The sequence below is a fragment of the Vulpes vulpes genome, chromosome 9 (genome assembly GCF_048418805.1).
Source record: "Vulpes vulpes isolate BD-2025 chromosome 9, VulVul3, whole genome shotgun sequence".
Lineage (NCBI taxonomy): Eukaryota > Metazoa > Chordata > Mammalia > Carnivora > Canidae > Vulpes > Vulpes vulpes.
In genome coordinates this window covers 53,429,622-53,457,122 of record NC_132788.1, presented here as the reverse complement: position 1 = coordinate 53,457,122, position 27,501 = coordinate 53,429,622, and the positions used below count along the sequence as shown (strand labels likewise).

Here is a 27,501-nt window from a genome sequence, read left to right as displayed (position 1 = left end):
CCATGAAATTTGTGATAATTTGTTACAATAGTAATAGGGAATTAATGCGTAGGGCTGGATCATTTCTAGCCTCATAGGACATTGAAATGTTTTAAGCAGCAGATAACATGATGCAGACACACACATGTGTGATTACGTTGGTAAGTGTTTGAGAGGGAAGAAGTGTTGATTGCCATCTCTTCAGTTAAAGTATAACATTTTTATTTCATGATGCTTCCCTACATGTTAAACATTCACTACGATGATCAAATCTTAGTTGTAATTTGTTTAAAATACATCAAACGGGGAGGGCAAAGACAACTTGTAGTATAATTCATTACAGGCGTCTGTCCAAGGAGAATACCATTATCATTGCAGTAGAACCTTTGAAGGTACTCCACACCCATTCTTTATTTTTGTTTAATTTGCTGTATTAGGTATAAATTAATAAAATAGAAACTCACAAATATTAAGTGTACAGGTCATTGGCTTTTGACAGATCTGTGTCCCTGTGTAAGTACCACCCCAGTCGAGATCTAGAACATTTCCTTCTCCTCAGGAGAGGTCTCTTGACATACTCTGTCCAGCCTGTCCTGCCATTCTGTCCTGGCAACTGTGATCCAGCTCCAGTCTCCTTTAGATAAGTTTTGATTTCAATGAGCATTCATGATTTTAAAAAAATATTCTTAGAGCAACTTGAAGTACCGGAATTTTTTATATTGTTTTATATTTACTTTGTTTTATTTACGTTGTTTTATTGTTCCAGAACCTATGTTGTTCTGGATGTTTTAGGTAATGTAATAAATAAAGAAGTAAGAGCCTTGAATATTGAGAAGGAGGAAAAAACTCATTATTTTCTATAGATTTTGCCACTTTGGAAAAATCTAAGCAAATCAACTAGAAAACTATTAAACTAACAAGCTCCATAAAGTGATCTGGTTTCAAAATATCTGAATGAAATTTTAAAAATATATGTATCGACATACATAAATGTGTATCTGTGTATTCCTGTATATACTAGAAATAATCATTTATAAAATACAGTTAGAAAAGAGGTATCTTTCAAGCCATTAACTAATTTTAAAATATCTTCAGACTGAAGCCTCAGAAATGTTCAGGACTTATACAAATAAAACAGCAATACTTTACAAGGGAAATATAAATTTGGAGAGAGAGAGAGATCAAGTTCCTGAATGGGAAAAGTCAATGCTGTAAAGTTACCAATTTTCCTTGTTTTAGTTTATAAAATTAGTGCTGTTGCTATAAGTATGCCAGAGGGAATTAGGAGAACAATAGTATTTTAAAATTGACAATATTATTTTAAAGATGATCTGGATACATATGTGAGTGAGAATAGCCAAGGAAATATTAAAAGGAAAAGAGAAAGAATACTGATTTCCGCATTTATTTAGTTTTATTTTTTTCCGATTTTTAAAAATAAATTTATTTTTTATTGGTGTTCGATTTGCCAACATATAGAATAACACCCAGTGCTCATCCCGCCAAGTGCCCACCTCAGTGCCCATCACCCAGTCACCCCCACCCCCGGTCCACCTCCCTTTCCACTACCCCTAGGTTCCAGAGTTAGGAGTCTTTCATATTGTCTCCCTTTCTGATATTTCTCACTCATTTTTTCTCCTTTCCCCCTTTTTCCTTTTTTTTTTAAATAATAAATTTATTTTTTATTGGTGTTCAATTTGCCAACATACAGAGTAACACCCAGTGCTCATCCCGTCAAGTGCCCCCCTCAGTGCCCGTCACCCATTCACCACCTCCCCCCCCCCCCCGCCCTCCTACTCTTCCACCACCCCTAGTTCGTTTCCCAGAGTTAGGAGTCTTTATGTTCTGTCTCCCTTTCTGATATTTCCCACACATTTCTTCTCCCTTCCCTTATATTCCCTTTCACTATTTTTTATATTCCACAAATGAATGAGAACATATAATGTTTGTCCTTCTCCAATTGACTTATTTCACTCAGCATAATACCCTCCAGTTCTATCCACGTTGAAGCAAATGGTGGGTATTTGTCATTTCTAATGGCTGAGGAATATTCCATTGTATACATAAACCACATCTTCCTTATGCATTCATCTTTCCATGGACACCAAGGCCCCTTCCACAGTTTGGCTATTGTGGACATTGCTGCTATAAAGGTGTCCTGGAGTTTCATTGCATCTGTATCTTTGGGGTAAATCCCCAACAGTGCAATTGCTGGGTCATAGGGCAGGTCTATTTTTAACTCTTTGAGGAACCTCCACACAGTTTTCCAGACTGGCTGCCCAGTTCACATTCCCACCAACAGTGCAGGAGGGCTCCCCTTTCTCCACATCCTCTCCAACATTTGTGGTTTCCTGCCTTGTTAATTTTCCCCATTCTCACTGGCGTGAGGTGGTATCTCATTGTGGTTTGGATTTGTATTTCCCTGATGGCAAGTGATGCAGAGCATTTTCTCATGTGCGTGTTGGCCATGTCTATGTCTTCCTCTGTGAAATTTCTCTTCATGTCTTTTGCCCATTTCATGATTGGATTGTTTGTTTCTTTGAATTTAAGAAGCTCTTTATAGATCTTGGAAACTAGCCCTTTATCTGATATGTCATTTGCAAATATCTTCTCCCATTCTGTAGGTTGTCTTTTAGTTTTGTTGACTGTATCCTTTGCTGTGCAAAAGCTTCTTATCTTGATGACGTCCCAATAGTTCATTTTTGCTTTTGCTTCTCTTGCCTTCGTGGATGAATCTTGCAAGAAGTTACTGTGGCCGAGTTCAAAAAGGGTGTTGCCTGTGTTCTCCTCTAGGATTTGGATGGAATTTTGTCTCACATTAAGATCTTTCATCCATTTTGAGTTTATCTTTGTGTATGGTGCAAGAGAGTGGTCTAGTTCATTCTTCTGCATGTGGATGTCCAATTTTCCCAGCACCATCTATTGAAGAGACTGTCTTTCTTCCAGTGGATAGTCTTTCCTCCTTTATCGAATATCAGTTGACCATAAAGTTCAGGGTCCACTTCTGAATTCTCTATTCTGTTGCACTGATCTATGTGTCTGTTTTTGTGCCAGTACCACACTGTCTTGATGACCACAGCTTTGTAGTACAACCTGAAATCTGGCATTGTGATGCCCCCAGCTATGGTTTTCTTCTTTAAAATTTCCCTGGCTATTCGGGGTCTTTTCTGGTTCCACACATGATTTCCGCATTTTAAAATGTAGTATAATGCTATAGTAATTAAACTATTTTGAAATCAGTGTCAGTTGATACTGATACACAACAACAGAACATCCAGAAATAAACTCTAATGCATACAAATATGATCAATGGAACACTGACATTTTAAACCGGTGAAAAATGATGACTTTTTAAAGATTATTTTAGAGACAGAGTGTGAGTGAGGGAAGGTGGAGAGGAAGAGGGAGAGAGAGAATACTCAAACAGAATCCCACTGAGTACAGTGCCTGAGCAGGGCTTGATCCCAGGACCCTGAGGTCATGATCTGAGTGATCTGAGTCAAAACGAAGCATTGGTCACTAAACCTCCCAAGCTACCCAGTTACCCCCAAAAAGGATAAATTATTATTAAATGGTGCCAAGATCATTGGTTAATTCTTTTTTTAAATTTTATTGGATTTCGATTTGCCAACATACAGTATGACACCCAGTGCTCATCTCGTCAAATGCCCCCCCTCAATGCCCATCATCCAGTCACAACTCTTAACTCTGGGAAACGAACAATGGGTAGTGGAAGGGGAGGTGGGCGGCGGCATCATTGGTTAATTCTTTAGAACTTTTCCTTATGTCATATATCAATATGTATGTTGAGTGGATTGAATAATTTAAAGTGAAGCATGATACCAGAAAAATACACCATTATTTTTAGAATCTGGTGATAGTTTTTTAAGAAGCATAACAAATACAAAACCCATAAAGGAAAGATGATGGCCTCTTCTTTTTTTTAATTATTTTTTTTATTGGAGTTCAATTTGCCAACATAGAGCATATCACCCAGTGCTCATCCCATCAAGTGCCCCCCCTTAGTGCCCGTCACCCAGTCACTCCAACCCGCCACCCACCTCCCTTTCCACTACCCCTTGTTCGTTCCCCAGAGTTAGGAGTCTCTCACATTCTGTCTTTCTCACTGATATTTCTGATGGCCTCTTCTTAACTGAATTGGAAACAATGTAATATGGTGGCCCTAGAAAACAAAGTACCCCAAACATTAGCTTAAACAGGTGGATTGTCTCACTGTTATGAGGGGCTGCATGTCCAGATCAAGGGGTTGGCAGGGCTGCTTCCTTCTGAGGGCCATGAGGGAGGATCTGTTCCAGGCCTCTCTCCCCGCTTCTGGGGGTTTGCGGGAAATTAGCAGCATTCCTTGGCTTGTAGACGCATCACTCCCATCCCAGCCTCATCACATGGCATTCTACCTGTGTTCCTGTCTGTGTCCAGATTTCTCCTTTTTGCCAGGAGGCCAGTATTAATGGGTTGGGTGCCCATCTTACTCCAGTATGACTTTGTCTAAACTAATTACATCATTGCAACCCTACTTCCAAATAAAATCACATTTTGAGGTACTTGGGGTTAGGACCTTAACATCTTTTGAGGGATACAATTCTACAACAGTTTCCTTGCATAAATTTAAATGGGGAATAACTAACAAGGGAAGAAGTTATAATATATGAAATTAACAGTTTATATCCTCAAGTATCTAAATAGCTCTTACATATCAATATGAAGACAAACCCTTCCAGTCAAAGTAAACAAAGGACGCAAATCATAAATTCATGTTAACAAATATATAAGACTATAAATCAATAGAGAAAAAATCTGTTATACTAGTCACCAGTAGATATTCATTAACCAATACTATTTTATTGCAAATCAAGTTGGTTTAGATGTGTATGAATATGTGTGTCCACTGTTGGCAGTAGTGCGGAGTATGAGGATTGTCCAGCACTGATGTTGGCACATATAATTTGGTAGTCTTTCAGAAGAGCAATTTATAAAACCACAAATATATGTAAACCCTTTGGTTTATATCTGGTGGTTATCCTAAAGAAGCTGTTGATTACCCAGAGATATCAGTATAAGGATATTCCCCAATAGCTCTTTTTTTCCTACCTTTTATTTTTAAGTGATTAGAGATTCATAGGAAGTTGCTAAGATAGTACAGAGTTGACCTTTCCCCAGTGTTTGCATCTTAACATAGTTCTAGTACATTACTGAGATGAAGAATTTGACATGGACACTTGTGCAGAGTTCCTTGTCATTCGATCACATGTAGATTTGTGTGGTCATCACTATGGTCAAGAATCGGAATTGTTTCTCCACAGCCCTTTATAGTCACAGCACCCTTCTCCCAACCTGAATACCTGGCAACCACTTGTCTGTTTTCCACCTTTAAGGTTTTGTCATCTGAGAGGGGCTTAGTGTTACTAAGGATAATGTCCTTGATCTCCATTCAACTGGTTTGTTATGTGTATCAGTAGATCCTTGTTTATATAGCTTAGTAGGACTCCATTCCATGGTATGGATATACCACAGTTTGTTTAACCATTCACATATTGAAGGGCATTTTGGTTGCTTCCTGTTTGGGACTATCACAAATAAAGCTGTTATGATAATTTGTGTACAGGATTTTGTGTAGTTATAAGTTTTCATTTTTCTCTGACATGAATGCCTGGGAGTGAGATAGCTGAGCAGTATGGTATTTTAGCTTTAAAAAAAACTACCAGAAAATTATGTCAGTTCCCCCCAGCAATTTTTTACATAACCAGTTTTTCCACATCCTTGCCAGTATTTAGTATTGTCACTATTTTTAATTTTAGCTGTTTTATTCAGTTAGCACTAATATCTCATATTGTTTCCTGAAGACTAGTGTTGTTGGAAATCTTTTCATGTGCTTATTTGCCCTTCACATATACTCTTCTGAGAAGTATTCATTCATATCTTGTCCCATTTCTAATTGGATTGTTTTTTCTATTTTTGATTCTTGAGAGTTCTTTATACATTCTATACTTGAGTCCTTTGTCAGGTGGTTTGTAAACATTTTCTCCTAGTCCATAGCTTGTCTTTTCATTTCCCATCCCAACATGGTTCATTTAAAAAATTTTTAAATTGTGATAAAGTACACATAATAGGAAATTTACCATCTTAACCATTTCTGAGAGCATTCAGTTAACTGGCATTAAGTATATTCACATTGTTGTACAACTGTCACCACCATCCATGCAAAGATTGTTGGTTTTGGAAAACTAAATATTAGTCCTATCAAACAATGATTTCTCACTCTCCCTGCCTCAGCCCCTGGCAACCACCATTCTATTCTCTGTTACTATGATTTTGGCAAGTAGCCTCTGATATAAGTGGAATAATACAGTCTTTGTCCTTTTTTTTAATATGTTTATTTTTTATTGGTGCTCAACTTGCCAACATATACAATAACACCCAGTGCTCATCCCATCAAGTGCCCCGCTCAGTGACCATCACCCAGTCACCCCCACCCCATACCCATCACCCCTTCCACCCTCCCCCCTAGTTCATTTCCCAGAGTTAGGAGTCTCTCATTTTCTGTCTCCATTTCTGATATTTCCCACTTACTTTTTCTCCTTTCCCCTTTATTCCCTTTCACTATTTTTTATATTCCCCAAATGAATGAGACCATATAATGTTTGTCCTTCTCCGATTGACTTATTTCACTCAGCATAATACCCTCCAGTGCCATCCATGTCAAAGCAAATGGTGGGTATTTCTCGTTTCTAATGGCTGAGTAATATTCCATTATACAATAGACCACATCTTCTTTATCCATTCATCTTTCAAGGGACACTGAGGCTCCTTCCACAGTTTGGCTATTGTGGACATTGCTCTTATAAACATCAGGTGCAGGTGTCCCGGCGTTTCATTACATCTGTATCTTCGGGGTAAATCCCCAGCAGTGCAATTGCTGGGTCGTAGGGCAGGTCTATTTTTAACTCTTTGAGGAACCTCCACACAGTTTTCCAGAGGGGCTGCACCAGTTCACATTCCCACCAACAGTGCAGGAGGGTTCCCCTTTCTCCACATCCTCTCCAACATTTATGATTTCATGCTTTGTTAATTTTCCCCATTCTCGCTGGTGTGAGGTGGTATCTCATTGTGGTTTGGATTTGTATTTCCCTGATGGCAAGTGATGCAGAGCATTTTCTCATGTGTTTGCTGGCCATGTCCATGCCTTCCTCTGTGAGATTTCTCTTCATGTCTTTTGCCCATTTCATGATTGGATTGTTTGTTTCTTTGGTGCTGAGATTAATAACTTATTTATAGATCTTGGAAACTAGCCCTTTATCTGATACGTCATTTGCAAATATCTTCTCCCATTCTGTAGGTTGTCTTTTAGTTTTGTTGACTGTATCCTTTGCTGTGCAAAAGCTTCTTATCTTGATGAAGTCCCAATAGTTCATTTTTGCTTTTGTTTCTTTTGCCTTCATGGATGTATCTTGCAAGAAGTTACTGTGGCTGAGTTCAAAAAGGGTGTTGCCTGTGTTCTCCTCTAGGATTTGGATGGAATTTTGTCTCACATTAAGATCTTTCATCCATTTTGAGTTTATCTTTGTGTCTGGTGCAAGAGAGTGGTCCAGTTTCATTCTTCTGCATGTGGCTGTCCAATTTTCCCAGCACCATTTATTGAAGAGACTGTCTTTCTTCCGGTGGAGAGTCTTTCCTCCTTTATCGAATATTAGTTGACCATAAAGTTCAGGGTCCACTTATAGGTTCTCAATTCTGTTCCATTGATCTATGTGTCTGTTTTTGTGCCAGTACCACACTGTCTTGATGACCACAGCTTTGTAGTACAACCTGAAATCTGGCATTGTGATGCCCCCAGATATGGTTTTCTTTTTTAAAATTCCCCTGGCTATTCGGGGTCTTTTCTGATTCCACACAAATCTTAAAATAATTTGTTCCAACTCTCTGAAGAAAGTCCATGGTATTTTGATAGGGATTGCATTAAACATGTAAATTGCCCTGGGTAACATTGACATCTTCACAATATTAATTCTTCCAATCCATGAGCATGGAATATTTTTCCATCTTTTTGTGTCTTCCTCAATTTCTTTCAGAAGTGTTCTATAGTTTTTAGGGTATAGATCTTTTACCTCTTTGGTTAGGTTTATTCCTAGGTATCTTATACTTTAGAGTGCCATTGTAAATGGGATTGACTCCTTAATTTGTCTTTCTTCAGTCTCATTGTTAGTGTATAGAAATGCCACTGACTTCTGGGCATTGATTTTGTATCCTGCCACACTGCCAAATTGCTGTATGAGTTCTAGCAATCTTGGGGTGGAGTCATTTTGGTTTTCTATGTAGAGTATCATGTCATCGACGAAGAGAGAGAGAGTTTAACTTCTTCATTGCCAATTCGAATCCCTTTTATTTCTTTTTGTTGCCTGATTGCTGAGGCTTGGACTTCCAGTACTATGTTGAATAGCAGTGGTGAGAGTGGACATCCCTGTCTTGTTCCTGATCTTAGGGGAACGGCTCCCAGTGCTTCCCCATTGAGAATGATATTTGCTGTGGGCTTTTCGTAGATGGCTTTTAAGATGTTGAGGAATGTTCCCTCTATCCCTACACTCTGAAGAGTTTTGATCAGGAATGGATGCTGTTTTTTGTCAAATGCTTTCTCTGCATCTAATGAGAGGATCATATGGTTCTTGGTTTTTCTCTTGCTGATATGATGAATAACATTGATTATTTTACAACTGTTGAACCAGTCTTGTGGCTCGGGAATAAATCCTACTTGGTCATGGTGAATCATTTTCTTAATGTGTTGTTGGATCCTATTGGCTAGTAAGGAGTCTCTCATTTTCTGTCTCCATTTCTGATATTTCCCACACATTTCTTCTCCCTTCCCTTATATTCCCTTTCACTATTATTTATATTCCCCAAATGAATGAGGACAGACACTGTTTGTCCTTCTCCGATTGACTTACTTCACTCAGCATAATACCCTCCAGTTCCATCCACGTCGAAGCAAATGGTGGGTATTTGTCGTTTCTAATGGCTGAGGAATATTCCATTGTATACATAAACCACATCTTCTTTATCCAATAGCAAAACTGTGGAAGGAGCCTTGGTGTCCATCGAAAGATGAACAGAATTTACTTTCTTATTAACAGTAATATTCCATTGTGTGTATAGAGCACTGTTTGTTTATCCATTCATTCTTTAGTACACACTAGAGTAGTTTCCACCATTTGGGTATTGCAAATAATACTGCTATGAAAATGTGTATGTAGCTATATCTTAACATCCTGCATTCAATTCCTTTGAGGTACAATTTCTAGATCATGTGGTAATTCTATTTTTAATTTTTTGAGGAACCACAATACTAATTTCTGTAGGATTTGCACAATTTTAGATTACCAACAATGGTGCACAGGAGTTCCAAATTCCCCACATTATTTCCAGCACTTGTTACTTTCTGTTTCTTTGATAGTGATCATCCTAATGGGTGTGAGGTGGTACCTATTGTATTTCTGATATACATTTCCCTGGTAAATTAGTTATGTTGAGCATCTTTTCAGGTGCTTTTTAGCCATTCTGTGTTGGAGTAATGTCTATTCAAGTCCTTTGCATATTTTTAATTGGGTTGTTTGTTGTTGTAGTTTGTTCTTTATATATTCTGGATATTAATCCCTTATCAGATCTGTGATTTGCAGATATTTTCATGCATTCTGTAGGTTGCCCTTATACCCTGTTGATGGTATCCTTTGATGCAGAGAAGTTTTTAATTTTGATGTAGTCCAGTTTGTTTATTTTTACTTTTATTTTCTGTGCTTTTGGTATCATATGCAAGAAGTCATTGCCAGATCTAATGTCATAAAGCTTTTCTCCTATGTTTTCATAGAAGGCTTTTGTAGTTTCAACTCTTATGTGTAGGCCTTTGATCCATTTTGAGTTCATTTCTAGGTGTGATATTGGGGTCCCACTTGATTCTTTTGCATGTGGATATGCAATTTTCTCCAGCATGATTTGGTGAAAAGTTTGTCTTTTCCCCATGGAATACTTGCGGCATCCTTGTTGAATATCTTTCAACCATATATGTGAAGGTTTATTACTAGGCTCTCTAGTCTATTCCATTGATCTACATGTCTGTTTTTATGTTAGTGCCACACTGTTTTGATTACTGTAACTTTGTAATACGTTTTAAAATCATGGCATGTAAAACCTCCCACTTTTTCTTTCCTTTTTTTGTGATTATTTTGGTTATTTGGGGTTCCTTGAAATTTCATACGAATTTTTTCTTATGATTTTATTTCTTTAATCATGAGAGACACAGAGAAAGAGGCAGAGACATAGGCAGAGGGAGAAGCAGCCTGCCTGCGGGGAACCTGATGTGGGACTCGATCCCAGTACCCCCGGATCATGACCTGAGCCAAAGGGAAATACTCAACCACTGAGCCACCCAGGTGCCCCTCATATGAATTTTATAAAAAGATTTTACTTATTTATTCATGAGACACACACACACACGGAGGGGGAGGGCAGAGACAGAGGCAGAGGGAGAAGCAGGCTCCATGCAGTGAGCCTGATGTGAGACTTGATCCTGGGTCTCCAGGATCACACCCTGGGCTGAAGGCAGCGCTAAACCACTAAGCCACTGGGGCTGCCCCTTATATGCATTTTTAAATGGATTATTCTCTTTTGCAAAAAAATACCATTGTGATTTTGATAGAGATTGATAATAATGTCCATCTTTCATTTCTAGTTTTGAGTCTTTTTCCTAGTCAGTGTAGTTAAAGATTTGTGAATTTTGTAGATCTTTCCAAAGAACCAAATCCTGATTTCATTTTCTCCTTTTTCTATTCCCTCCCTCCCTCCCTTTCTTTCTTTCTTTCTTTCTTTCCTTCCTTCCTTCCTTCCTTCCTTCCTTCCTTCCTTCCTTCCTTCTTTCTTCTTTCTTTCTTTCTGTGTGTATTTTTCTTTCTTTCTTTTTGTGTATTTTTCTTTCTTTTTGTGTCTTTTTTTCTTTCTTTCTTTCTTTCTTTTTTCTTTCTTTCTTTCTTTCTTTCTTTCTTTCTTTCTTTCTTTCTTTCTTTCTTTCTTTTTCTTTCTAATTTTTTATTGGAGTTCGATTTGCCAACATATAGTATAACATCCAGTGTCATCCCATCAAGTGCTCCCCTCAGTGCCCGTCACCAGTCATCCCATCTGCCACCCACCGCCCTTTCCATTACCCCTTGTCGTTTCCCAGAGTTAGGAGTCTCTTATGTTTTCTCACCCTCTCTGCTTTTTCTCACTCATTTTCTTTCCTTTCCCCTATAATCCCTTTCACTACTTTTTTATATTCCCTGTATGAGTGAAACCATATGATGATTGTCCTTCTCCGATTCACTTACTTCACCAAGGATAATACCCTCCAGTTCCATCCACATTGAAGCAAATGGTCGGTATTTGTCATTTCTAATGGCTGAGTAATATTCCATTGTATATATAGACCACATCTTCTTTATCCATTCATCTGTCGATGGTCACCGAGGCTCCTTCCACAATTTGGCTATTGTGGACATTGCTGCTATGAATATTGGAGAGCAGGTGAACTGGCATTTCACTGCATCTTTATCTTTGGGGTAAATCCCCAGCAGTGCAATTGCTGGGTCATAGGGCAGCTCTAGTTTTACCTCTTTGAGGAACCTCCACACAGTTTTCCAGAGTGGCTGCACCAGTTCACATTCCTATCAACAGTGCAAGAGGGTTCCCCTTTCTCCACATCCTCTCCAGCATTTGTGGTTTCCTGCCTTGTTAATTTTCCCCATTCGCACTGGTGTGAGGTGGTATCTCATTGTGGTTTTGATTTGTATTTCCCTGATGGCCAGTGATGCAGAGCATTTTCTCATGTGTTTGTTGGCAACGTGTATGTGTTCTTTGGTGAAATTTCTGTTCATGTCTTTTGTCCATTTCATGATTGGACTGTTTGTTTCTTTGCTGTTGAGTTTAAGAATTTTCTCTTTATCTTTGAAATTTGCAAGTTTCACTATTAAGTGTCAAGGTGAGGTGTTGAACATTTTTTTTTTAATTTTTATTTATTTATGATAGTCACACGGAGAGACAGAGAGAGAGAGAGAGGCAGAGACACAGGCAGAGGGAGAAGCAGGCTCCGTGAACTGGGAGCCCGACGTGGGATTCGATCCCGGGTCTCCAGGATTGCGCCCTGGGCCAAAAGCAGGCACCAAACCGCTGCGCCACCCAGGGATCCCGGTGTTGAACATTTTTAATTGATTTTTTGGGGGGTCCTCTATCTGTTGGGTCTGAATATCTGTTTCCTTCCCCATATTATAGAGGTTCTCAGCTATGACTTATTCAAATATACTTTGTGGTTCTCTCTCTCTCTCTCTCTCAGCCTCTTCTGGAATACCAATTAGATGTATAGTTTTCCTTCTCAAGCTATCATTTATTTCCCAAAGGCTTTCCTCATGGGCTCTTAATTGTTTTTCTCTTTTTTCCTCAGCTTCCTTACTTGCCATCAAATTGTCTTCTATGTCACTCACTCTTCCACCTAATTAACCCTAGCAGTTAAAGCATCCAGTTTGAATTGAATCTCAGTTAAAGTATCTTTAAGCCTGATTAGGTTTCAGTTCTGCAGTAACAGAGTCTCTAGAGTCCTTTATGCCACCAGTAACTTTATAGTCATACTTCTGAATTGAATTTCTGACATTGTATTTGAATCCACATTCAGTAACTCTGTGACAGAGAGTATTGCTTCTGGTTTGCTCTTTTGTGGCGAATTCTTCCTTCTAGTCATTTTGTCCAGTGTAGAGTGACTGTATGAGCGGGCTGAGTAAAAAATATTAACCACGTCCTATGTAAAATACACCCTAGAGAACTCCGAAGAGGTCAGAGGCCAGAAAATAAAGGAAAAAAGAAGAACAGAGCAAAATAAAACAAAAGGACCACTAGAGGTGGAACATACTGATGGGATTTGAGCCAGAGTTCAATGAACAGTTTATTGACCAAGTTGTGGACAGGATTATGGAAACCATCAAGGTGCAGTGAAGCACCCAGGACTGGCAACAACAGGAAGTGATGATTAGTCTAGGCCTAAAGGGGCAAGAGGATGGGTTGGAGTGGGGATGGTTCTCAGAACCCTGGAGAGCTGAACCTACAACCTGTCAGTTGTAGTAGGGCCATCTGGCTGGAGCTGAAGGTCTGTGTGAAGGAACACAGCCACGGGGCAGTGGGAAGTGCACAGAGATACACCTACCCCATTCTCACTTTTGCTGTCCTGCTGGGGCCTTTCCATGACTCCCATTGGACAGAACCAACCAGAAACAACAAGGCAAGGGGGCTTGTATATGCAGCTCTATGTGTCAGCCTTCCAGGCACAATCCAGACCCAGGAAAGTACCTGGAGGGTACCTTTCATCATCACAGTCTGAATCGATGAAAACAGCCTGTTTGATGCAGCCAGTAAGGAAAGATTTAGAAAACCTAAAACTTTGATAGGATCCCATAGGATTTCACATAGAACCTTATGCCTGTTAGACATTAAAAGGCGTTTTAAAATGTTCAAGTGTATGTGATCTAAATGCACATTTGGGAAGGGCCTCCCCAACCTCTTCTGCTGAGATGAATCTAAGTTGGTCACTCTAATAGATGCCCCAACTTTCACTGATTTTCTCTTTGCATTCTTAGCAAAAAGCCACCAAGCCTGTGCTTAGGCTGGCTTTGTTTGTTTGTTTGTTTGTTTGTTTGTTTGTTTTAAAGATTTTATTTATTTATTCATGAGAGACAGAGGCAGAGACACAGGCAGAGGGAGAAGCAGGCTCCCTGCAGGGAGCCCGATGCAGGACTTGATCCTAGGACCCCTGGATTATGACTTGAGTCAAAGGCAGATGCTCAACTGCTGAGCCACCCAGGTGCCCCTAGACTGGCTTTGTTGCTCCAGCTCTTACCCTAACATCTCTGGGACTGCCATTACAGGGTAGAGCTGTGTCCATCTCCTTGATTGAGACCTGGCCCCTGGGTCTCCTCCCTGTGGTTTATCCTACTGGCCTGGTCTTCACTATCTTGCCCTGCTTCCTTCTCTGCCTCTTACTGGCTTAATAAGTTCCCCACAGTCCTAGAAAATGGACCATCTAATGATGTTCACACCAAATCCCACCAGCATCCTGGACTATCTCAGCATCCACATAGATAACTCACCCCAAACCCAAGCCTCCCAATTTTTGGACAGCTTCCTCTCCAGTGACGTTCACCTCCATTCCACTTCAGCTGCCCAGGCCCCTTGCCTGGTCTTGAAATACTTATACATGCTCCAAAATCCTATTACTTAACATCCCACCTCTTCTCACGGCTTCCTTCCCTCTAGTGCTCTTCCTCCCTCATCTCTATGAGGTCTGCTAGCTCCCCAGCCCTCCCCTCCTCCTCCTGCACCTCTTAGCAACACTCCCTTTCCTGTTTAGCCTCGACTTGGAAATATCACATCTTGAGAAGGAATGCCTTTCTGATTCATACTCAGGGGTCATGGGCCAGTAGCACCCCTTAACTGAAGAGTACTAGAGTTGGAGTTGGCTGACTGATAGGAAACAACAAACAGGCACGCGGAGTCCAGTAAGCACCTAGTGCAGTGGGGAGCAGAGTGGAAACGAGCCTGCTGTTTGGCACAGGGCGGCTCTGTGGCTGTGTTCTGCTCCACCTTGGTCCCTTGTCCCTGTGAGCACCCCTGAGGTGGGTACCTGTCTATTTGTGAAGGAAGAGTCGCCTGGGACTCCATGGGTGTTCCTTGGTGCATCTGAGGAGTCCATCATGCCAAAAACAAAAGTATCCTCTTATTTGTTCATGAAAAGTAATTCCATTTTTCCCTTAGAGTTCAGGAACTTCATGAACTCAGTAAAAAGGAGCTAGGAAAATACATTTATCTATGTCCCAAATTTTGCTGGCAAGTGCTATGAAGTTAGGAGCTGACTACCATTTTTAAAGGAAGAAATCATATTTCTGATCTTGTTTTTTTATCCTGAGAGAAGAAAGATTTAAGCATTTCTTAAATGGGATGATTTGCAGGGGTCATGTTGGGGTGATTAGTGGTCATCTGAGATGTGACTTGCTGGGGGGGGTGGGAAGAAGGGAATTGTGGGTGTTGGGGAGAACATGGCCAAAGACCTGGCTGAGGGCACAAGCTGGCTTCCCAGGAGTCTTCTCCCTGCTGTCTGTGGATGAGCTTGAGAGTCAGGTGGCCCTGGAATGTCATGTGTACTTGAGCATGGGAGAGATGGTCTGTGACACCATCTTATTCTTAAAAGGACTTCTGTCCTTATGTTTTCCACCCCCAGTCAGTTTTGAAAGCTGGCCAGAATAACTTGTTCTAATGTCAATGAAATGATATTTGCTGATTTCTCTCCTGAGAGACTGCCTTTTCCAGGAAGGCTTGGCCTGGCTTTGTGCCTGGCCAGACTTACCCTTTGTCCTTTTCTCTCCATCCTAGGCCAACACTGGACAAATTGATGATCCCCAGGAGCAGCACAGAGTGATCAGCAGTAACCTCGCCCTCATTCAGGTGACTCTCTCCTTTGTCCAATCGATGAATCTCCTCCTCCCTGCTTTTGAATCTGCCAGGCCTGCTCCAGATAGGAAAGGTGACAACTAAGTAAGTGCTTATCCCTGCATTCTGGACTAAACTTCGGGAATGGGCCAACTGTCCACCCTGCACCTACCAGACCACACTCATACAGCACCTGGAGGCTCAGCTCAACTACAGGGCACCAGCATGTCTACCTGAAAGTAGATGCTGCTTCTAGGAACCTAAGGTCTCTCTAGCGACCACCCCCACCTGTCTTTTAAGACCGGCTTATTGAAAGATTCACCTGTACTTGCTCACTCCTCTTTCTCATAGCCTGGACGGAGCTAACAGCTCTCTCTTCCCCCTATTTTGACTGAAGTTGTGCTTGCCAAGGTCACTGACATCCTAATTGGCATACCTTTTGCTCACCTCATACGCATGATCCTACTTACTTTTTCTAGAGCATCTGTGATTCTTCCTGCCTGGAGGGTCCTCCTAGGTCACCATCCTGCCTCTAAGCCTGTTCCTTTTAGCCTTTGCAGGATACTTTCCCCACCCCCCTTCCTCTATGCCTTTGTCCCTTAAATGTTTCATGCTCAGTCAGACTTGTACCTCCTTCTAGCAGACCCTCATTGGGCTAAATTCTCATCCTCGGAATCTCAGAGTATTACAGAGTCAGGAAGTCTGGGGCATGGGGAAACTGAGAAGAGGTTGGCTCAAGGCAGGAGAATAAGTGGCTTCATCCAGATCCTATGGGATTCTTTGGCCACTCAAACAACCCAGACTCAGATCAGATGGGCCTGGAGTTAAGGCTGTCATTTATCAACTGGGTGGCCTTGTGCAAGACACACAAGATTTGCTTAGCTGTATCTCCCTATCGAATTAGTTCACCTGAGTTCCAGAGTCCCTATTTCTAGCTACCCACTGGGCATCTCCATCTACCTGTCCCAGAAGCATCCCCGAAACAGCTTAGCCAGATCTGGCCTCATCACCTCATCTTCTCACACTTCTCTCTAGTGAAGTTCCCAACCCTAAAGAGTTTGATGGTTGAAAGCTCATTTTGGAGGTTGACCAGCTGGTGGCCCTTGGGCAAGTCACCTCACATTATGTATAAGATGGGCCATTGTGAAGTGTTAATTGTGGAGGGCTGTTGCCCTGGCCAGCTTGTGGTAGTCTCACAATTGTGGTTGCTGGGCCCATTAACCAGGCTAGAGACCAAGTTGCCCTCAGAATCTCTCTGCTCTTCATCCTTATGTCCAGTTGCTGAGGAGTCTGCCTCTGAGTTGTGCTTGAATCAGCCTTGCTTTTCCTCCTCACCTTGGCCTCTTGGTCTCTGGCCTCACTGACTGAAAACCTCTTCACTGTTCTGTCCCAGGCTTCTTCCTCTCCAGTCCTCCTCTGGATGGCCACCTGAGTGACCTTTTCTAAATCCTAAACCTGATCAAGAATCCTTCTCCTAAAGTTCTGTTACTGGTTGTTTTCATCCAAGTGTGGGTCCAGCCCAGAGATGCTCCTGGTTTGGTCCTGTCCTACAGCCTCATGTTCCTTTGCATATGTGGTTGTCTCTCCTTGGACTGTCCTTTCTCTTCTGTTCTCCCGGCAGTGAAGCTCCAGTTGGGTCTCAGGTCCAGCTCGACACTCGGTACTCTTTGGGGCCTTGCACATGCTGCTGGGGTGGCCCTGGTTGCAATTCTGTGTTTAGATGTCTGCCTTCTCCACTTGAGCTGAGTCATGTGGGCCAGGCCCATGGCCTGTGGCTAAAGAACTTTGGAGACTAAATGAGATGCTCCTGATACCCTTAACAGAGGGTCTGGCAAGGGGCAGGTAATAAACCCCTCAGTTATCGAATCCTGGTCCATAGGTGTGCACATTTCCACATGATTGATGCTTTTTTAAAAGAAGATTTATTTATTTATCTATTTATGATAGACAGAGAGGGAGAGAGAGAGGCAGAGACACAGGCAGAGGGAGAAGCAGGCTCCATGCCGGGAGCTCAATGCAGGACTCGATCCCAGGACCCCAGGATCACGCCCCGGGCCAAAGGCAGGCACCAAACCACTGAGCCTCCCAGGGATCCCCTGATTGATTCTTAGCATTCATTAAGTCCCACTCTGGGCCAGGCACTAGCTTGGATATTGTCCTGATCATGCATGGATATAATTTTTTCTCTTCCATTTTTAGAAAAGCTTAACACTGAATCGTAAGTGGTATAATAAATTTCATAATTGAGCTTTTAATAACTGTATTCTATCACAAATATACCCACAGGGACGCCTGGGTGGCTCAGCAGTTGAGCATCTGCCTTCCGCCCAGCATGTGATCCTGGAGAACCAGGACTGAGTCTCACATCCGGCTCCCTGCATGGAGCCTGCTTCTCTCTCTGCCTATGTCTCTGCCTGCCTCTCTCTCTGTCTCTCATGAATAAATAAATTTAAAAAAACTCTTAAATAAAAACAAATATACCCACAATATTTAACAACTTGTAGGGCCCACGCAGAGCTGGTCTGGAAGGGCCAGTGCAAACTGTCCAAACTCAGCCCTGTTCCACTTCATTTGATTGTCACCACAAGGATGCACCTGTACATGTTTGTAGGCTTCTACTCGACAAATTATACTGCAATGAAATTGTTCTCTTTTTGCATGTACTTCTTAAGAACTCTTCCACAAGTTCACAAGGTTTGAACAATTTAAAGTTCTGGATTTTTCAAAGGAGGATTATAAAATATTTGAATTCTTAATAGCAAATAATAGCAACAGTATTAATATTTCAATTATTAGTTTCTCCATAACCTCACCAGCATTGAAAGTATTATTCTGAATGGCTTTCTGCATTTGCTGATATAAGTATGTGCCCATAGACAATACATGATACAACTTTGTGTTTTTTAAGCATAAAATGTATTGCACTGTACATATAATGTACTGCACTGTACATATAATTCCGTAACGTGTGCCTTTAAAGTGATTTAATGAATGGAAAATCACTTAGACTAGCAGATAGTAAGCACTTAGTAAATATCAGCTCCAGTCATCATTATCACTATTACGTGGTTCTTTATTCACATATGTGAATGTTTTCCTGGGAAAGTGCTAGATCATTAAGTATATGGATAAATTGTAGCCAGATTTACCGCCCCCCACAAATTCCTATATCAGTTTTACCATCTATGTATAGGAGAACCATTTTCCCATATATTTCTTAATGTGTATTTTTTCCATTTTTTTAATAATTTATTTTTGAGTGATGTTCATTTAAAAAATTTTTTTAATAATAAATTTATTTTTTATTGCATCCCGGGGATAAATCCCACTTGGTCATGATGAATAATCTTCTTAATGTATTGTTGGATCCTATTCGCTAGTATTTTGTTGAGAATTTTTGCATCCATTTTCATCAGGGATATTGGTTTATAATTCTCCTTTTTGGTGGGGTCTTTGTCTGGTTTTGGAATTAAGGTGACGCTGGCCTCATAGAACCAGTTTGGAAGTACTCCATCTCTTTCTATCTTTCTGAACAGCTTTAGTAGAATAGGTATGGTTTCTTCTTTAAACGTTTGATAGAATTCCCCTGGGAAGCCATCTGGCCCTGGACTTTTGTGTCTTGGGAGATTTTTGATGACTCTTCAGTCTCCTCCCAGGTTATTGGCCTGTTCAGGTTTTCTATTTCTTCCTGTTCCAGTTTTGGTAGTTTGTGGCTTTCCAGGAATGCGTCCATTTCTTCTAGATTGCCTAATTTATTGGCATAGAGATGTTCATAATATGTTTTTAAAATCGTTTGTATTTCCTTGGTGTTGGTAGTGACCTCTCCTTTCTCATTCATGATTTTATTAATTTGAGTCTTCTCTCTCTTCCTTTTAACAAGGCTGGCTAATGGTTTATCTCTCTTATTAATTCTTTCAGAGAACCAACTCCTGGTTTTGTTGATCTGTTCCACGGTTCTTCTGGTCTCCATTTCGTTGAGTTCTGCTCAAATATTTATGAACTCTCTTCTTCTGCTGGGTGTGGGATCTATTTGCTGTTTTTTCTCTAGCTCCTTTAGGTGCAAGATTAGCTTTTGTATTTGAATTCTTTCCAGTTTTTGGACGGATGTTTGTATTGTGATGTAATTCCCCCTCAGGGCTGCTTTTGCTGTATCCTAAAGATTTTGAACGGTTGTATCTTCATTCTCTTTAGTTTCCATGAATCCTTTTAATTTTTCCCTGATTTCCTGGTTGACCCTTTCATCTTTTAGCAGGATGGTCCTTAACCTCCACATGTTTGAAATCCTTCCAAACTTCTTCTTGTGATTTAGTTCTAATTTCAAAGCATTATGGTGTAAAAATATGCAGTGGATGATCCCAATCTTTTGGTACTGGTTAAGACCTGATTTGTGACCCAGTACGTGGTCTATTCTGGAGCAAGTTCCATGTGCACTTGAAAAGAATGTGTATTCAGTTGCGTTTAGATGTAAAGTTCTATAAATATCTTGAAATCCATCTATTCCAGTGTATCATTTAAGACAGAACATAAAGACTCCTAACTCTGGAAAACGAACTAGTGGTGATGGAAGGGGAGGAGGGCGGGGGGTGGGGGTGAATGGGTGATGGGCACTGGGGGGGGGGCACTTGACGGGATGTGCACTGGGTGTTATTCTGTATGTTGGTAAATTGAACACCAATTAAAAATAAATTTATTATTAAAAAAACTCTTGTTTCTTTGGAGATGTTGTGTTTAGAAGATCTGTCGATTGTAGAAAGCGCTACATTCAAGTCACCAACTATAAGTGTATTATTATCTTAAGTATGTCTTAAGTTTGGTTATTAATTGATATACTTGGCAGCTCCCACATTCGGGGCATAAATATTCATGATTGTCAGGTCCTCTTTTGGATAGATTCTTGAAGTATGATATAGTGTCCTTCTTCATCTCTTACTACCATCTTCGGGATAAACTTTAATTCATCTGATATAAGGATGGCTACCCCTGCTTTCTTTTGAGGACCATTTGAATGGTAAATGGTTCTCCAACCCTTTATTTTCAGGCTGTAGGTGTCCTTATGTCTAAAATGAGTCTCTTGTAGACAGCAAATAGATGGGTCCTGCTTTTTTATCCAGTCTGAAACCCTGCGCCTTTTGATGGGGTCATTAAGCCCATTCATGTTCAGAGTTACTATTGAAAGATATGAATTTAGTGTCATCATGATACCTATTCAGTCCCTGTTTTTGTGGATTGTTCCCTTTGACTTCCTCATTCTATTACAGCATCCCCCTTAGTATTTCTTGCAGAGCTGGCTTGGTGGTCACATATTCTTTCAGTTTTTGCATATCTTGGAAGCTCTGTATCTCTCCTATTCTGAATGATAGCCTTGCTGGATAAAGTATTCTTGGCTGCATGTTTCTCTCATTTAGGACCCTGAATATATCCTGTCAGCCCTTTCTGGCCTGCCAGGTCTCTGTGGAGACGTCTGCTGTTAATCTAATATTTGTCCCCATAAATATTAGAGATTTCTTGTCTCTTGCTGCTTTAAGGATCTTCTCTTTATCTTTGGAATTTGCAAGCTTCACTATTAAATGTTGAGGTGTTGAGCGGTTTTTATTTATTTTAGGGGAGGAATCTCTGTATTTCCTGGATCTGAATGCCTGTTTCCATTCCCAGATTAGGAAAGTTTTCAGCTATGAAATACATACAAATACATATTCTGGCCCTCTGGCCCTTTCGGCGTCCTCGGGAACCCCAATTAAACGTAGATTTTTCTTTCTGAGGCTGTCATATATTTCCCTTAACCTATCCTCATGATCTTTTAATTGTTTTTCTCTTTTTCCCTCAGTTTCCCTCCTTGCCATCAAATTGTCTTCTATGTCATTGACTCGTTCTTCTACCTCGTTAACCCTCGTTCTAACGAAACCTCTAGTTTGGATTGTATCTCATTTAATTGATTTTTAATTTCTGCCTGATTAGATCTAAATTCTGCTGTCATGAAGTCTCTTGAATCCTTTATGCTTTTTTCTAGAGTCACCAGTAGCTTTATAATTGTGCTTCTGAATTGGCTTTCTGACATTGAATTGTAATCCAAATTTTGTAACTCTGTGGGAGAGAGGACTGTTTCTGATTCTTTCTTTTGAGGTGAGGTTTTCCTTCTAGTCATTTTGCTCAGTGCAGAGTATCCAAAAACAAGCTGTACTGGAAAAAGGAGAAAAAGAGAGAAGAAAAAGAAGAAAATAAAAAGAAGAAAAAAATTTAAAAAGAGGTTGGGAAGCAAACAGAAAACACCAAATGAGGGGGAGTATCCTCTGATTCTATATACTGTAAATCCCTCAACTTCCCCTGGAACTTTCCAGTGCTGCTTGGTCAATAACTTGCTTTTCCCCTGTCCTTCCAGCTGGTCTTCTGGGGAGGGGCCTGCTGCTGATTCTCAGGTGTGTGCACCTGGGGGAGCTGCCCAGCCCCCTGCCAGGTGCACAGCTCAGTGGGAGTTGTTTATCCTGTGAGGCCCCTGCTCAGTCCCAGGTATAAATGGTGACACCAGGAGGAGCAACAACAGTGCTGGCGGCCAGCTCTCCAGCCCTGGAGTCAGCTCCCGCAGTAACTACCGCAGCTCTCAGTCCGCAGGGACCTGGATGCTCTGGGGGGAGGGGGGTGAGCGCCGAATTTTACAGCTCGGGGGCAGGAGCGTCCTCGCTGTCCTGGGCCCTCCCAGCCTCTGCCTGTCCCGGGGGGAGCGCCAGATCTTGGGCTGTGTCCCCGGCGCCCTGGGCTCGGGGGCCTGCGCTGCTAGAATCATGCTCCAGGGGCCGCGCAGCTCCCCGTGGAGCCACCACCATAGCCGCCCCACCCCCAGCTGCTGCCAGGACCCCCGGGGCGGCGTTCGCTGCAGCCCATAAGGGAGCTCGGCTGTGGGGTCTGGTGCGCTCTCCCTCGGGGTGCAGATCCTCTGTTCGTGCGCCTAGGAGCCTGCGGGCAACACTGCCCCTCCTGGGGTCCTGCCCGAGCTCCCTGTGAGCGCCTTTCTGTCCGGTAAGTTTGGTAAAGCTCCTGCTTCTCCGGGCCTGGGCTTTCCTGTCCTGGGGGCACTGGCCGGGCAGCCTTAGCCCGGGTCCTCGTGGGGCCCCTCCCCCTTGGATGCTTTTTTATTTATTTAGTTTTTTTCTGTCTTCCTACCTTGATAGAAGCGCGAACTCTTCTCACTGTAACATTCCAGCTGTTCTCTCTTTAAATCTCAGGCCGAATTCATAGGTTTTCAGGATCATTTGAAAGTTATCTAGGTAATTTGGTGGGGACAGGTGACTTGGGGACCCTACTCTTCCAATATCTTGCCCCGCCTCCCAAAACTACGTCTTGATAATGAATATGCCCTAACTTCCTCTTTATCTTTTTTTTTTTTTTTCAATTTGTCTTGGCTGTTCTTGTACATCTACTCATCTTTGTGAATTTTAAGATGAGTTGTTAAGTGCCATGAAAAGTCTTGTTGGGACTTTGATGGGAATTACATAGGCTAACTTGGGGAACATTTTTCATCCACATATATGGTAGAGTTCCCCGTTTATTCAACCTTCATATTTCCATTGAGACATTTGAATTACAGTTGACCCTTGGTTGACACAGGTTTGAACCATGCAGGTCTGTTTCTGTACAGATTTGTTTCAATAAATATAGTACCATAGATGTATGATTCCTTATGATTTTCTTAATTTTCTCTTCTCTAGCTTACTTTATTGTAAGAATACAGTTTATAAAACACATAACACACAAAATATGTGTTAATTGACTTTATGTTATGGTAAGGCTTCTGGTCAATAGTAGGCTATGAGTAGTTAAGTTTTGGGGGAGTCACAAGTCATACACAGGTTTCAACTGCACAGCATGTCAGTGCCCCTAATGCCTATGTTGTTCAAGGGTCAGCTGTACTGATAACAGATGCCAGTATCTGATATTCTGACCTGCACCTCACAGTACTGGCTTGAGTGAGTGGCGGTGCTGTGTCTCCACTGAGATGAGATGAGATGGGAACTGTAGCTGGGATTGAGGAGAATGTAGAGAAAGGGGAATACTAGCACACATGGCAAGTGCCTAGGAAGGAAAGTTAGGGAGAGAGATGGAAAGTGTGCACAGAGACTCCCAAGGTGTAACTGTGGGTCATGGAATGCTTTCACCTTGTAGGGGAGGTTGGTTGTCTGGGTAGCTGGAGATTACAGAGCACTTTTTGCCCAGAGCAGTGAGAGGAGCCATGAGCAAGAGACTGGGGGCCCTTGGCCAAGGGCTGAGGAAAAGATTAAGATTTCCTGATGGAAGATGGCACTGAACTAGCTGCAGAATAGGAAAACAGTAGTTTTCAAGGGAGTTGGATTGAAGCAAGGTGTCAGTCTTTGTCTTTCCCAGGTTGGAGAGGCCACTGGCAGATTTTAGGGCAAGGGAAGGGAGGTAATGATGAGTGGCATACTGACATCTCCAGGTCAGAGAGGAGGCGGAGTGAAAGGCAGAGAGGAGCAATGGTGGTCAGAGGCACCTTCCTTCATGTTTCTGATTTCTGCCCTGACAGGTGCAGGCCACAGTTGTGGGGCTCCTGGCTGCTGTGGCTGCCCTGCTGCTGGGTGCTGTGTCTAGGGAGGAGTTAGACTTTGCAAAGGTGGAGTTGTTGTGTGCCAGCAGCGTCATCACTGCCTTCTTCGCCGCGTTCGCCCTTGGTGAGCTGTGCCCCCACCCCAGTGACCACCCTCTCCTGGATCTCTCCCTGCCCCATTCCTCAGTGTTCTGCTCTCAGCTCTTTGTTTCAATTCCTTGAGATGTGAAAGATGGGAGTGCCGATGATGAAGCCTCACCTGTCCTGCCAGGGTAAGGAGGAGAGCCTGTTGGGTTTCTAAGACCCCTGCTAAATTAAAGGTGGGCAGGGAGGATGATGAGTCCGCTCCTAGGCAGGGTGTGTGTGCCAAGTGAGCTGTTGACTCCACTTCTCTTCCCTCTGCTTGTTTAAAAAACTGGACTTCACTCATTAGACACATTCATCTCCTCATTCATCCATCCACCCATCCTTCCATCCATTCACTTATTCATTCAGTCAGTCAGTCTGTAAACTTTTCTTGAGCATGGCTTGCATATGGGTCTGTGGTAGGCTCTGGAGGCTGCAGTCACGATGAGGAGCAAGGCTCAGATTTTAACTTCAATGTCATCTCTGCAGAGATGTCTTTTCTGACTACCTTTGAACAAATTCTGCCCTCTACCCTTCCCCCAGTTGCCACCATGCTCTTCTGCACCATGTACCTATTTTCCTTTATAGCACTTGTGAAAATCTGTAATTATCCACTTTTTCCATTCATTTGCTGTCTCACCTGCTAGCTAAAATGTCAGCTCCTCAGAGAGGGGCCCCGCTTCTCCTATTCTGCCCTGATCACACTGCCTGCCACACATCATCAGATCTTCCTACATGTATGCAGAAGGCAGGAAGACACAAGCATTGACAGATATAACCCTGTCTTCAGGGAGCTCATGCATGTCAGTGGCAACCACAGTGACTGGGCAGTTACCATAGAATGTCACCTAGTCGCTCATTACTCAGCACTTACTGAGTGTCTACTGCATGCCAGGCACCGCGGCAGTGCTAGGGATGCTCTGTTGAGTGACTGCACCATGTTGCAATATTTATATTCTGATGCAGAGTGAGACATCTGTACATGAGTACATAGATAATTTCAGCAAAGTGCCAAGTATCTCCTTTCAGAGCCCTCGCTGATCAGAAATCTAGGGAAGCCTCCCTCCCCTGCCCCCATTGACAGTTATGCTTTCTTTTCATGTCCTGTTTGTGTACTTCAAATGCTTATTCATTTATTGGGCACTGTCTGTTCTTCCACCCGACAAACATTTACTGTATGAGTACAGAGCCTGATGGTTATTTTCAGTACCTAAAATAGGCATATTACCAGCTCTTAAATGTTTGCTGAATGAATAGACTTAATTCTGGTTCTCTTCTGGACTGCCTGTCTGACCATCTCTTGCAAATCGTGTGCAAGTGCAGGAAAGAATAAGTGAAAATGTAAATTGGATTTGCATTTGCTCTTCTGTCCCCCAGCTGACTGCTCACAAAACACCTTTGAGCTCAGTGTTCTGTAAGATAATGTGGCAGGTTATTTGGTGGCCTCTCTTCCTTCCTCTGTTAATGTGTATATATATATATAATCAGGAGGGAGGGTAGGAGGGCAGAAACCCAGGAAGAGATCCACAAACTCTGCTTCCCTGGGTAGGATGTGTGCTCCTGGTCAGGTTCATGTACCAGTCTGGCCAAGGAAAGAACAGGATGAGTGCTCCATACCTTCTGGAGAATTAGAGCCCAGGAGATCTTTGACATGAAGTCTCCTCTGAAAACAACACAATCAGATGATTCAGGAGGGCACTCCTGTTCCTGTGGGACCCTGTGAGAATGCCATTTCTAGCTCCCATTTTATAGATGAGGAAACCGAAGTGCAGCTCAGCAGCATGGACATAGCCTCGTGATCCAGAGATGTGTAGACGTTCCAAAACATTGCTGGTGGCTCATAGTGGGACCTTAGCATGACTGTGCTGTAAAGCCAGGTGGTGGGAAGTGCTCTCAAACTGGTGGTGTCTATGTAGTCCCATGGGACTGTCACCAGACCATCAGCTGCGCAGACTCAACTTCACTTAGAACTGACATTTCAAAAGAGATAAAGTAGCTATGACCTGGTCACAAAATAAGGCACAGACTAAAGCCAGTGGTGGCAGCATTAGTATGGCATTGAGGTGATAATTATATTTAGAGTTACAGAATCCCGGGTAAAGTGTTAAAACAACAATAGCCAAGATACAAAGTACCTTCTTAAAGACCCAGTGGATTAAGTCCTAGGCAGTGGCTGAGGGCTAGAAGATGGTACATGACACTCGCCTCAGAACCACAGGGTTGGGATGGGAAGTAAGACCCTGGGGGGTCTCCAGCACGAAACCTGAAAATCCAGCCACCTTCCCCTGCAGAGGCCACCTGTTGCCTGCACCTTGCCGGGCTCCTGTTCCCCAGAGATGCGGCCCCCCTGTGGGCACTGCACTGCAGTCTGCATGTGCTTCCACATCCTTCCCTCTCTTCCTACCCTACATGCCACCCCATGGCTCTCCCAGCACTCTCCGCCCCTGCCAGTACTCCCTCTCACAGACTTTGCTCCTAACAAACGTCTCCTGTGGCCAATCCCACTGAGGCACCTGTTTCTGCAGGGATGCCAAGGGACACAGGAGGCAATGCTCTGCCCCCGGGGCTCCACTGCTCAGAGCAGTTTCAAAGTCATTTTTCCTGTAGTGAAGGGCTGTGAACTTCGTGTCTGTAATTCTAGGTTTTTTTGGGAGCCCAGGAATCACCTTCCTGCTATCTCCCCCATGGGTTTGAGTGTACCATCAAAGCTCTCAGGCTGCTCCTTGACATTACAGCCACAAGTCACGGGGTCTTACCCGCACCCCCGCCTTCTCAGGCTCCAATGTAGCGGTCAAGCAGAGTGTCAGGGCAGCGTGGCTCCAGGCCAGATCTGTGTGGTTAGACGTGAGTTACCGAGCAGCCCCCTGACCACCTTCTCATCCTGTGCTTTGAGTTTCCTGTGTTTCTTCTCTGCAGGAGTGCTGATGGTCTGTATAGTGATTGGCGCTCGGAAGTTCGGAGTCAACCCAGACAACATTGCCACACCTATTGCTGCCAGCCTGGGGGACCTCATCACATTGTCCATTCTGGCTTTTGTTAGCAGCTTCTTCTATAAACACAGAGGTAAGGAGTGCCCCAGAGAGGAGGGGCCCATAGGCAAGGCTGGGTCCAACGTCCGCACCCAGCTTGCAGCATTCAAATCAGGAAGCCGTCACACAGAAGGGAAACTCTGGGGTCTGCTGTAGGATCAGAAATCCTATTTTTCCAGAGGCAAAGCCTGAGGTCATTCAACAAGTTTGAGGTGTTCTCCAGCAGGTACCTGAAGCTCTCCCAACCATTCAGGTTGGCACATAGGTTATCAGTCTCCGCCTTAGGTCAAGGGTGCCAGAGGAGGCCAG

General features: G+C 42.6%; 1 protein-coding gene across 10 annotated transcripts in view; it reads left to right on the top strand.

The window, feature by feature from the left end:
- Positions 1 to 27,501, top strand: part of SLC41A3 (solute carrier family 41 member 3) — a 91,288-nt gene that overhangs the window by 45,985 nt on the left and 17,802 nt on the right. For all 10 annotated transcript variants that reach the window (XM_072720114.1, XM_025991617.2, XM_072720117.1 and 7 more), the window contains 3 exons: positions 15,427 to 15,498; positions 24,017 to 24,161; positions 27,080 to 27,226. In XM_072720114.1, coding sequence (XP_072576215.1) covers positions 15,427 to 15,498; positions 24,017 to 24,161; positions 27,080 to 27,226 — 364 coding nt within the window. The remainder of the gene's footprint in view (positions 1 to 15,426; positions 15,499 to 24,016; positions 24,162 to 27,079; positions 27,227 to 27,501) is intronic.